Genomic DNA, 12,895 nt, shown 5'->3' with positions numbered 1-12,895 from the left:
CTGGGGCTGTGAGAAGGATTCTCATTGTTTAGCCTGGTAATTTGAATTAATACAAAAATACATGACTGCCAGTTTTATTTTTTCCTTTTTTTTGCCTTCTCCATCCTCCCACCTAAAAAAAAAAAAAAATAATTTTTTAGATGAGTGACAGAGGGAGACCTTGGATCAGAGGTTCTCTGGTGTTTGTAGATACCTACATGTACAGCTACTGTTTCTCCCTGTGAAACAGAAAGGAGAAGGTGGTACGAAGGCCAGAGAAAGACAGGATTATTTCATTTTAAGTTGGATTATTTCAGTTTTAGTTGGATGTGATCTATCAATCTGTAGCTCTGTATCAGCATCTGCTTTCTTGCAAAAATTTCTATCCATGAGAAGACTTCCACTAATACTCATTTTATTTTTACACCTATTTGTAGGGCACATCCTTGTTTCCAATTTACCAGTCTTTATTGTTACTTGCATCTGTTGTTTTGCCATTAAATACATCACTTACAGCACTTGGTCCGTTTCAATTAGTCTTGCATTCATTATAGAGCAGAACATTACATTGTTTGGTATTTACATTGTCTATTAATAATATTAGTCCCTTCTCTCCCTTCTTAGTTAAATTTATTGCACTTGCCTTTCTTAAGTTTGGAAGAATGTGGAATTCTAGTAAAGTAAACTGTTCTTCCCAATATTCCTCATAAGCTGCAAAATACTTCAAATTGCAGTTGCTTAATAGGAACTGAGAGTTTTCAGTTAGTTTTTAAGCTTGTGTGAGAAGCCTGTTTGTTGTCAGTTTTAGGAATTTATTTTAATTTAGTGTGACTTTTACAGTTTTTCTGTGAATTGACTGGGCAGGGGTCATGAAATTTAAAAAAACCCTCCAGCTTTAAAAATATGGTGTTTTGTTTTAAATGTGGTTGATGGACACGGAGGCTGCTTAATAGTGGATAGTGGGATAACACCCAGAATCCACCTGTAAATTTGTTGCTGCTAAGTAATGTTGGCATCTACAGATCACTCATGTCTTCTCTCAGAAAAGAAGCAATGGAGACTAAGAGCATTGTAGCCTTGTCTAGTACTAGTTTAATTTTTTGCCTGTGTATCTTAGATTTCTTACATACCATCACCACTTTCTGTTCCTGAAGAAATTGTCTTTGTCAGTTCTTTGATAATTGGTGAGGTGAGACTCTAGTAAAGTGATGAAGGAAGGAAGGGTGAGGGGTGCTAGCCCACGCTTTCTTCTCGCTTTGCAGGGCTGGTGGCAGCAGCCCACGGGGGTCTCATTCAGCAGGCCTGAATCTTTACCTGTTTAAAGTCAGGGAGTTGCAAAATGAGGCCAATTCTAGTCCCACCCTTAAGTATCCTTTTGAACGTTTAATTCCAGGAGTTCACTAGTCATCCCAGCAGTGCTGGCAAGGAGGATAATCTGATTTCCAAGTGTAGCAGAACAGCAGTAATCTGGCTGTTTTCTGGCCATGTCCATGCAGACTGGGATTTTCTGTTCCATTTTCTTCTGGAATGATGCTTTGATTCCTTTGCCTGCTGCTTCTCAAATCTTACACGTTTGTAATATTTCTAAATACAGAAAACAGGTTAGTGTGATAGGGTGGTGAGAGGGAAACAGTCTCTAATGGGTTGTATCAAGCTAACCATTCAGAAATTTTATTTTCCTGGCATTTCTTTTATGGTTTACCTTTTTCAAAAGCTGGATGTGTGGCCTTGCTGCTTGGCAGGGGTTTAAGCACACTTGTACCTTTTAAGCATGACAAATTTTGGGAGGGACTTAAATGCACTGTTTAGCATTCCATCATTGGCAGATTTTATCACCAGGTCATTCATAATATATTTCCTAGTCAAAATCAGTTCTCTGTACAAGTTAATTGAATATATAGTAATGTCAGCCTCATATGGGTTTGCACAGTTTCCTGCATAATGTGGTGCTGATCATCTGTAATGCTAACTGTTAATTAGAAAATTTAATCATACTTGTTTCACAATTTTAACTGCTTTCAGTGAGATAAGACTGACTGAATAAAACTGATAAGATTGTTGAATACCAGTTATTTGTCTTTAATTTTTTAGTGATGTATTTTTGTGCCTAGGAAGATACATTGTGAACAATTTTTTTCTTGTTCCCATCTTTAGTTTTTACTTTATCAGAAATCATTGTGTAATTTCTAACTCAGAGATATTAAATAGTTCCTCTTGTAAGGAAGAGATTATTGTATGTGTATCTCCCAAAATATAACCTCTTGTCCTCATCTCAAGCTGTTTTCTGAGTTTTCAGTGTGGGTGGATTAACATGAAATTATCAGTGCAGCTAGAAGGCTAAGATGATTCTGGCAGAAAGTGAAGAGGATTACTTTAAAAGCAATGAATATGATAATTTCCACACTAAGTGTAATTGAATTGTCATGAGGCACAGAACATGCCCAACTTCATTTCACATGTTACTTACACAGAGGAGAGGGAGGTAAGACAGGGCCAGGCTTTCAGCATGAATCCGGACTCCCTTTCAGTGCAAATACAATTTTACTTTCTTTTAAGCAAAGGTTCAAACTTTGTTTCAACTTCTGCCACTCCTTCTGTCTGTGTTGTCCTTTTGAGTGCATTTAAAAATAATAGTAATGGGTTTTTTTTTTATATCTGTTAATTAAAAAACCTATTCACTACTTACTGCTTGACTTATCAAGCACTATTTATTACAGAGTTGTCTGCTTGCTGTTCAGCAATGCTATTTCCCAAATCCAATCTCTCTTTTACTGGAAAATAGCAATAGGATTTTTTCTCCCATTTCTTGAAGACCAGCAGTAGTTGTACTTTAAACAAATTAAACAAATTTTACTCCACGTCTGTCTGTTGGAGAAGTGAAGATTAGGATTGCTCAGTACTTAAATTCTCTGAAGGAATGTCAGCTTTCTAAGCAAGCATAAAGTTCACTTTATAAAATCCCATAATTGGCCTTCTATAAAGACTTACAGTAAACACAGATCTATTTGTGTCTTACAAAAGAAAATGCAGTTTAATTTTGATTATGGTTCCTTTAGCTTCTCACTTTGAAAGTACTGCTGGGCTTCAGCCACTGCTTTGTCAGTGTAGATTTGGTAGCTGGAGTGGACATTGTTGGTTTGGGAGGTGTAGTATGTCAGCTAGTAAAGGATAAAAAATGGATTGTTATAATTGTGTCTGGGAATATATAGTGCTGGAATGCACTCGTAGGAGCACAGAGTTCAGTCAATGCTCTTGTGTGGTGACCGTGCTGGGAAGAGGTTCTAGAAGGGTGCTGAGGTTGCTGTGTAACCTCACAAGGTTACAACCTTGTCTTGGTCAGCATTCACACAGGTAGCTGGGGTAACAGAGTCCCACAGTCACTAAAATTACATCAGGGAATACCAAACCTGAAACCAAACTGCTTTGTGTCTTGCTGTCCTCTTTAAGCTTAGGACAGAAGGTGGATCCAGCACCTCAAGGAGCAGGAGGAACAGTGCACTCCTTGGAACAACACCAAAGGCTGAGCAGTATGAAGTACATCTGCTCACCTCTTGCCTTGCAGGGAGGAAGTTAATTGCTGGTGTTGGGGCACTGATATGCCCAGCTTCCAAACAGAGCAGATGTAATTCTTAGTTACTAAATTTTTGTTTCTCCCTCAACTGTGTAAATACATGTGCTGCTTCTGGTGCACACTGGAAAAAATGACCAAGCTTGATGTCCTTGCTAGTGAATGGGATTGGCATATGATGGTGACAGGTAGAAGGGAGCTAGAATGAGGATTACAAAGTGTAACTTCTGGAGATCAGGAGTGGAAACTTCAAAGCAGCAGTCAGACTTTCCATTAGGGGAAGTTTGGGGCAGGCGTCGCTGTCACCTGAACGCTGGCGCTTGTGTCCCTGGTGGGTGTGCTGAGGTTGTCTCTGCATTCCCCTGAAGAATCTTCAAGTGAAAATATTCAGAGACCGTGCTTAATTTCTGACAGATGGCTTTGAAGGCCATTGTGGCACGAGTCATTGTCTAAATACCTGAGAAACGTGTAGGTAAATTTTATTAAATACTGACTTTGAACAAATAAATGTATTAATAATGTCATATGATAGAAGACTGTAACATCTGATCTGGCCTTCTATTTCATGGACCAGATGGTTGATAGGCACAGTTTCTGAAGTTCCTTATGTTGCCATGAACTAAATGTGAAGAAAACCACATGCCTGGAATTATTTTTATAACAGTGTGTTCTTCAAAACTATTTCAAACCTTTTTACGGCTTTGCTTTATCAAGAGTTAGTTGCTTTTTAATAATAAAAACAAATCAGCTCTTGAATCTTTCACAAACTTATCATTGATTAAAACTGAATTGTCTCATTGATTTGATATCATATCACATTTAGGATTTTGAAATGTATTAAGCTGTTGAATATCCAAAGCAGTTTCTTTTTTACTTTTGCTTTCTTGGTGCCCTCTTTACACTCCTGTCCATATTCTGTAGATAGTTTCTGCCAAGGGAACAATGCCAAGGAACCAAATTCAGTTACACGTTGTTCTGCCAATGACCAGGCCCAACAAAAATGATACCACCAGCAGGAAGATGAACCAATACACAGACTGTATTGTAGACAAGAAGGACATTCCATGAATGATCGCTGGGGGTATAAACAGATCAATCAGCTGCTACATAACTGAGGCTACCCCCAATGATCTCACAAAGGACATAACTCAGCCCACAACAGGTGGTACAAAGAGAGACCTGAGGTTTCCCACAGTTGGCATGGGAAACAGCCAAACCAGCAAGCTGAACACATAAGAGAAAGGTGACCACATAGTGTCTCTCACCCGATCTGCCCGCGTTCGCAAAGGTCTTGAGCAGACTGGGGCCCAGCTCCAGGGAGAGTCAGGAGGTCTGCCCTGAACCAGGAAGCTCTGTGGAGTGCACTCCACAGACAGACACTCCTGACTCCCTGCCAGTGGTCCCAGCTTTTATCCCCAAGCAGACCCCTGACCTTTGTCAACTCAATGCGGGACCCCTGGGGCTCATTTCCCTTCTGGCTCTCCCTGCAGGGCCGGCCGCACCCTGGGGGGAAGCTATCAGGCAAACTCACCACCTCTGTATGAAGGGCTGTGGGGATCACCCATATGGCAACCTTAATTTGGGGGCTCGGGGTTCAGACCCCAGCATTTCACACGTGCAGTCTCCCTCTCCTTCTCTCGATCAAACCAGATGTATCTAAACTTTACTTCCCTGCTGTAGTGAACTGCTGCATCTGCAGTGTGCTGGTGTGTCCAGTGCTTACCCACACATCAGTTTTTTCCTTGCCTGCCAACCTTCCTGTTGTCATATCCTCATCCTTCGGTTGCCCAGGTTGCAATTCTGGTACTGTAACCACGTCCTTCTCTGTTTTCTGAGAAATAAATCTTAGGCAATTTCTCAGATGAAGTCATGCCCTGTTTCTTCAGCGTTCATCAATATTCTAATCCCTCTCTACAGATCCTGTAAACAGTTGGTGCTTTTGTTTTCAACCAGTAGCGTATGTTTCATCTTTCTCTGACTATGTGAATGTTTGTGGAATTGGCAGCTAGGAGCATTTACTACTTTCTTCAGCCTTTCAGTTAGCTGGTTGTGGGGTATTATTTTTTTAACTTTATTTAATATCTGCTTTGGTGGAAAATCAGGAACGTTCTAAACTCAGCAATTAGGATACCATCCAATAATTGTATTTTACTCTGAAGAGTATTCAAGACATGCACCAAGGTCACATTTTGCTTTAATACACTTGTTTTGGCATTTCTCTGTCCAAGCAGCCTCTCTGAAGTTGATTTTCCAAGTATTTAGCTGCAGTTCTTTGCTCACAAGGGAGAGAATCTGAACAGCATTGTTTTAATTCTCCACAGGTGCAGATGCTGAGCAGGATGCTGCTATCAAACTTGCCCAGGAACGAGCAGAGATAGTTGCCAAGTATGACAGAGTAAGTTAATTTCATAATAATTTTAAAGACATTTTATAATTAATCTTAGTAATATGTCTGTTTAGTGGGAACCATGATTCATTTTTTAGCTTCTGTTTAAAATATTCAATGTGATGATAATCTGATGGTTTCATGGTAAACTGCCCTCTGGGTGAATTAAATTCTCCCTCTGTGGGGGATATTCTGGATAAGGACTCACTCAACTAATTTTTTGAGGTGCATGGCAGATTGCCTTGGGGCTATTTTAAGGCACTGTAATGTGCTACAAATAATGAAACTGGGGTGTTGGAGGATGCTCAGTACATCTATGAGATCAGAATGACTCTTATTTTACTTTGTATTTATTAAGTTTTTGGCTATGGTAATAGAAACATTTAAATCATTACAGAGATGTTAAAAGGTGAATGAGCTCTATTGCTCATCATATTGCTGTGAGGAACAGGAGGAATACCCTAGTCATTTTTGTTGTTGTTTTTCTAGAACCTCCTGACAAGTAAAAGTGTGGCACAGTTGCCTAGAGTGCCTGCACCATATTCACATATTCTTGTTACACTTATGGACTTCATCATTGTCACTGGAGTACTGAGCAGTGGACTGGTTTGTAGAGTTCATAAAACATTTTACCCACTAGACTTAGTGGTCTGCACAGTGTGTGCTTGAGTGGCTGTGTTTTTTTTTTTAAATTAAGGAAAAAACATGCATTGTGTGGTGAGTAGATCCTTGCTTGGATGTCAGGTGCCCACCAAAACCGCTCTGTTGCTCTCTTCCTCAGCTGAGCAGTGAAGCAAAAATACAAGGAAAGGCTTGTGGGTCGAGATGGAAGGACAGGGAGAGGTCACTCACCAAATTACCATCACGGGCAAATCAGACTCAGGGTGGGGAAATTAGTTTAACGTCTTACCAACCAAAATCAGCGTAGGATAATAAGAAAATAAAAGCTAAATCTTAGATTAAATTTTCCCCACCTCTCCCTTTTTCCTAGGATCAGCTTTGCTCCCAATTTCTCTAGCTCCTCCAACCCAGCATCACAGGGAAGTGGGGAATGGGGGTTGCAGTCAGTCCATCGAATGTTGTTTCTGCCCCTCCTGCCTCCTCAGTGGGAGGAGTCCTTACACACTCTTCCCCTGCTCCAGTGTGGGGAGCCTCCTAATGCGAGACAGTTCTCCACAAACTTCTCCAACGTGAGTCCTTACCAGGGGCTGGAGTTCTTCATGAGCTACGCCAGCATGGGTCCCTTCCATGGGGTGTAGTCCTTCAGGAAGAGACTGCACCAGCTTGTGTCCCTTATAGGTCACAAATCTTGTCAACAAACCTGCTCCAGAATGGGCTCCTCTCTCCATGAGCCCACAGGTCCTTCCATGATCCTGCTCCAGCGTGGGCTTCTCACAGGGTCACAGCCTCCTTTGGGCATCCACCTGCTCCAGTGTGGGGTTCTCCATGGGCTGCAGGTGGGAATGTGATCAACTGTGGCCCTCCATGGGCTGCAGAAGGACAGCCTGCCTCACCAAGGTCTTCACCATGGGCTGCAGGGGAATCTCTGCTCTGGTGCCTGGAGCACCTCCTGCCCCTCCTCCTTCACTGACCTTGGTGTCTGCAGAGTTGTTTCTCTCACACATTCTTACTCCTCTCTCAGCAGCAGATTGCTGTTGTGCAGTGAATGTTACCACAGAAGCACTACCCCTGTCACTGACGGGCTCTAACATCTGAGGTGGGTTCATCTTGGAGGCATTGGCTCTGTCAGGCACAGGGGAAGCTTCTAGCAGTTTCTCTCAGAAGCCACCCAGTAGCCCTCACACTAGCAGAACCTGGCTGCTTACACCTCATGCGTTTTATGTTCTGAGTGGTGGCCTCTCTTCATACTCAGTAACCTCTGCGTAGCCCGTAGTAGAAGAACATTTAGCTGAAAAATGCCTCAAATTTCTGCAAGTCTGAGAAAAATTGGCAGTTGAAGTAGAAGAGCAGAACATGAATGAAAGCCTCCTGGAGGGCAAGCTTGGTGCTGCCTCGTTCGACAGCTGCTGGGAGTCAGCGTGGAGGTTAGATCAGGACTGTCTGCAGCATGTGCTGCTGTCAGGTGGTGACACCTACCACCAGTGGCCCAAAGATGATGCTTTGAGTGATGGAATCCTGTCTTCTGTGTCTTAGCTTGTTGTGTCATAAAACTTAATGCAGCTCTTTTCTTCCCCTTCTCTTCAGGGACGGGAGGGTGCTCAGATTGAACCATGGGAAGATGCTGACTATCGTCTTTACAAAGTCACAGACAGATTTGGGTTTCTACAGTAAGTAAAAAAAAATAGAACAGGCTTGGAAAAAAAATAAAATTAAGAGTTTGTTACTATTGCCATTTATACTTTTTATTGTATTGCCTGTTTGAGAGTGTTATTCTGACTCTTAATGATCTGTAAACTTTGCTGTGTAAGTTTTGAGTATTTTTTTGGTGTATTTTTTCAATTCCATTTCTCTCTGCTTTTTAGTTCTGAAACCTGATCCTGTGTAAGGAATGAAATGTTTGACAATTTTATTTGGGAATGTAAATTGATAGTCTAAAAAGAAGATATTTCAAGCTGAATTAAATTGCAGCTAATTGTTGGGTTTAAGTAATTAATATATACAAACTAACTTCCAAGGTTTTGGAAGGATTTTTAAAAATTCTGTTACAATGTTGATCTTTTAAAAAAAAAAAATAAATCCCAACATTTAAGGTTACTTAATGGTTGCATAGGAACAACTGTGTATCCCAACCCTTTAAATATGAATATAACTTCATGTACTTAGTAATCTTACTGAAGTCTCTGCTGAGCTAGGGCCCAATGTTATGTAGGAGTAAGTTATACATCTTAAAAGTCAAGTCAGAAAATGCCAGAATCCAGATCCAATGGCCCTATAGGTACCTTTTTTTTTTTTTTTGACAAATAATCTCTTTTTGGCAAATAAAAGATGAGAGGATTAAATTGCATTGGGACTTTTGTGGTTGCCAGGTGTAAATATCCAACCTGCAGAAACTGAACACAAGGTGATTGCTAGCTTTGATAATCTCCAGTCAGGACTCTCTGCCATTTGTGCTGTTGGGTGTTTTTTTGAATACATTAAATCCAGAAAAAACAGTGATGAGTGGAAAACTTAGTAATATCCATGTACTTTTAGAGTATTTTTGGGAAGAGGTGAGTGTGTGTTTTGTCTTTGGGGGGACTCTCCCCCTCCCCCCCTTTTTAATTCTGTTTTGTAGTGTCACTGTTTTTACAAGCTGTCAGTTAAATCAGTCATCTTTACCTGTCGGCTGCCTTTTGTGACATCAGGGTGAGTTAAATTGGTGTATGACCTCCAGACAGTTCTATTTTACACAGAGAGGTCTTTGTGTTGGTAAACTACAGCTGCAACACCACGTGTCTGGTGTTGTAGCTGCAGTTGTAGGCACGCTGAATGGAGAATGGGTGTCAGGATTATTTATTGTGCAAAAGTAATTGAAGCCACTGCTGAGTTCACTGGTGACTTCAGTGGGAATTGAATCATGTGCCTTCAGATTTATGAGTGAATTCTTGATTTTGATATCCTTATGAACTCCTGAACTTTTTCCATTATTTATATTATGATATTTGCCTTTTTATATGTTAGGCACAGAAGAATGTTGTTTGTGTCTGCTACGGTAGTTGCTGCAGTCACTTTTCAGGAGTCTTGCATTTGCTGGCTCCAGTGCTGGGGTATGTTTGAGATGCAGTTATGGAGGTGCTGCTTGACAAATCAACGTGTGCCAGTTTCCATGCTGCTGTAGCTGCAACTTGGAGCTCCTGTGGGCACCCAGAAATCACACTGCAGTCACTCTTGTGATGCGGCAGGCAGATGCATCGTAGTCATTAGAACATACTTCTTCCCTAGTCATGTCTTCAGTCACTAAAGCAGATTAATTCCCTATATAGTCAACTTTGAAGGGTGAAATCTGAAAGGTGTTTAATATGTGAAGACTGCAGAAATTAAAAATGTATGTAGATACCTTGTCTTTTCAATACTTAGGCAACACTTGTTGCTTATATGCTAATTAATGTCTTGTTTTAAGTCAGATTTCACCTGAGAGTGCCACCAAGGCTGCTTTGATTTCTTTTTTTCCCAGAGAATGAACATCTCTCCTAATAGGAAAAATATAATTAGGATAAGCATATCAACTGACTTTCCCTAAAAAGCCAATATATATTTCACTACAGATTTTAACTATGGTCTGTATTCATGGGTAGTTTCTGAAAGAAGCTCCTGTTTCTGAGAATTTAAAATTAAGCCAGATGTACCAAAACCCTCAAAGAGTTGTCACCCACAAGAGCCATCATTCCCTGTGACCCATCTATCAGGTGTTCACAGTGCCAGTTGACAGACAGGATGATGCACAGTGAAAACTGAAAATCTGGGAACAGTATCACACTTAGTGTGCTCTAGTTGAGATCTGTAACAATTTGTAAACTTGTTTACACTGGCATCCTAAAATACCCAGTAGATGAAGAATGTCTTTTGTATCAGAAGGCTGCTGGATGTGAGGAACCTGATGGAAAGTCGTGGCTTGTTTTCTCAACTACAGTAGGCCTTGATAACCATCAGTAGTTTAGAAACCTCTCTTTCTCCTTGGCTAAGTCCTGTCTGCAGCTTTCCTTGGCCCTTTGAAGGTGCTTTCAAAGTTCAACTGATTGTTGATAGGGCAGAAAAGATGAGTTTGATGAGATAAAGCACTCAACTGCCTAACTTGCCAGTGAGAATAAGATGGGAGAAAGAGAAGACTAGAGATTTTTATAAAGAGTAGTTTTGGTCTAGCTCTATGAGTCTTCTGATGTCCCAGTGTCCCTATTTGTGTGTCAAAATGGGAATTAATAAACTTGGGGAACCTAGAGACACTTACACTTCTATTGTCATTCCTCTGTACCAGTAGAAGTGGGTAAAACAGTTCAGATTTTCTTCTGAGAGCATACTGAGTAGCAGAGGGAAGGTGCCCTTTTGTCTAACAGTGTAGAAATGGCTAGTGATTGGAAATGGGCCTGACATTGCCCTTCAGGTGGAATATCCTGCCTTAAGGCTGACCTTCACTGAAGGCCCACGACTGAAATACCTAGCAGCTTTGATCAATTCTAATTGTTGTTGTATTATTTATTGTTTATAATAGTTAGGACCATCTTTACCTAGAATTGACTTAAATTTTTAATAGCTGCTGCCTTAAGAACACAATTTAATTTGTTAGCTCTAGTATTTTTTTTTCTGTTTATTTTGCAATTCTGCAAATGAATGTGGATGTTCTAGTTGACTTTTGATATTAAAAAGAAATTGGTATGGACAGGTTATTAAAATAGCTATTTAAACAAAGCCTCCCAAAAGCTGAGTTAATACCTGATGAATTTACAGAACAAGAAAGTAAGTTCAGTGAGAAGTACCAAAGTATTATAATAATGAGACTTGTTTGAAATTAATAAAGGGAAGTTTTAGAGGAAAGCTGGATCTGAGAAGGAGTTTTCCAGCATACACAGTGAGCTTCAAAACAACCCCATGGGGAGCTGAAGGGATCTGTCTCTTGGGATGTTTAAGAGCTGATTGTACAAAACAAAATGTACCTGTGAGGAGTGTTGTCAGTGGACTGACTAAATTGTAGTGAGTATGTTTTCAGTGAGTCATTGTCAAGGGTTAGGGCTGGGCTGGCCACTGAACAAAGAGACCTACCTGAAAAATGAAATCACTGGACAGAATTAGTTCTGTTCTGACTCAAACCAAGATACTCATAAATTCTATTTGAGAGGCAAGCATGAACCAGAAAGAGTTAAAATCTCATTACTGGCTAAAATGTAGAAAACTTGGCCTTACCAGTGACTGCCCTTGGGAAACTTTAAGGACGTGGTGGTCATCATGGCATTATTTAAGCCTGGTGGTGTTGCAGGTCAACTAGTCTCACCTAGGGGAATTTTTTACATAATGTCATTTATTGCCAAATAACACAACATTTTGATGGCTGATTTGGGTACTGGGAGTGGGGTGCAGACTCCAAAAATGCCAAAGGTTTGACAGGCACGTGGGGGAAACATCTCTCTTTCCTCTGCCTCCAGGAAAAACTTCTCTTGATCTTTGCCGTGGGTTGTACTTGGCTCACTTTGGTTTCTTTGGTGAGGTGACAGGCAGTGCAGGGGGTTGAGGTCCTGCATGTAATGGCTTCTTGCTGTTGCTCCTGGTTTCTGACTGGTTTTCTGTGTCTTGAGCATTTTCTGCTGAGCATGGGTCTCCGATGGGCTGCAGTTCCCTCAGAGATGTCCCTCCAACCCCAGCATGGCATACCTCCTCCTGGGAGTGCAGCTCCTGCTGTGTCCCTAGCAACATCTCCTTCCTCATGTCTCTTCTGCTTCTCCCCACATCTCCTCCATTTCTCCTGCCTCTAGCAGCTGCCGTGCTTTTAAAAATTACATTTTTAGTAGAAGCATCAAGAGTTCCTCCAACTGACTGCAGTTTTTGCACATGGTGGTTTGGTTATAGCAGTTTCAGAGCTGGCTGGAGCAGCCATGACTGGCACAGGGCAGGTCGTGGCCCTCTCCCACACAGGTCACCCCTGCAGTCCCCAGCTGCTAAAACCCTGCCAGTTCTGCCCAGTGGGTCTGCCCAGTCTCAGGTGACCCTGAGGACACAGATCAGTTCTGAGAGCACTATGCTTTGGGTGCTGATGTGCCTCCTCTTAGCTGAGGCTGTGCCTCACGTGTACCACCTGGACACATTGCATAATGTTTGTCTAGAGAAGCTCGTGTCAGGGAGCTCATCTTAATCATGACCTGTAAAAAAAGTCTTGAGGGAACACACCAGTGTTCTTACAGGTGCACTGTGGTTATCTATAATCCTAAAAATATGTTTTAAGAAAAAAAGGCAGCAGCATCCCTACCAGAAAACCTTCAGGCGTGGTCCTTATTCAGCACAACTTTTTTGCCAGTAAAAGTCCTGCTGGACTCCTG

At 41.2% G+C, this 12,895-nt stretch overlaps 1 protein-coding gene across 1 annotated transcript in view; it reads left to right on the top strand.

Annotated features, from left to right (window-relative positions):
* Positions 1 to 5,868: 5,868 nt before the first annotated feature.
* Positions 5,869 to 12,895, top strand: part of USP6NL (USP6 N-terminal like) — a gene marked incomplete at its 5' end in the record, with an annotated part of 66,323 nt that continues 59,296 nt past the window's right edge. Inside the window, 2 exons of the mRNA XM_008939573.1 lie at positions 5,869 to 5,942; positions 8,139 to 8,221. Of these exons, the coding sequence (XP_008937821.1) occupies positions 5,869 to 5,942; positions 8,139 to 8,221 (157 nt within the window). The remainder of the gene's footprint in view (positions 5,943 to 8,138; positions 8,222 to 12,895) is intronic.

Source organism: Merops nubicus, unplaced genomic scaffold (genome assembly GCF_000691845.1).
Source record: "Merops nubicus isolate BGI_N331 unplaced genomic scaffold, ASM69184v1 scaffold6934, whole genome shotgun sequence".
NCBI lineage: Eukaryota > Metazoa > Chordata > Aves > Coraciiformes > Meropidae > Merops > Merops nubicus.
This window is presented reverse-complemented; position numbering and strand designations above follow the sequence as displayed.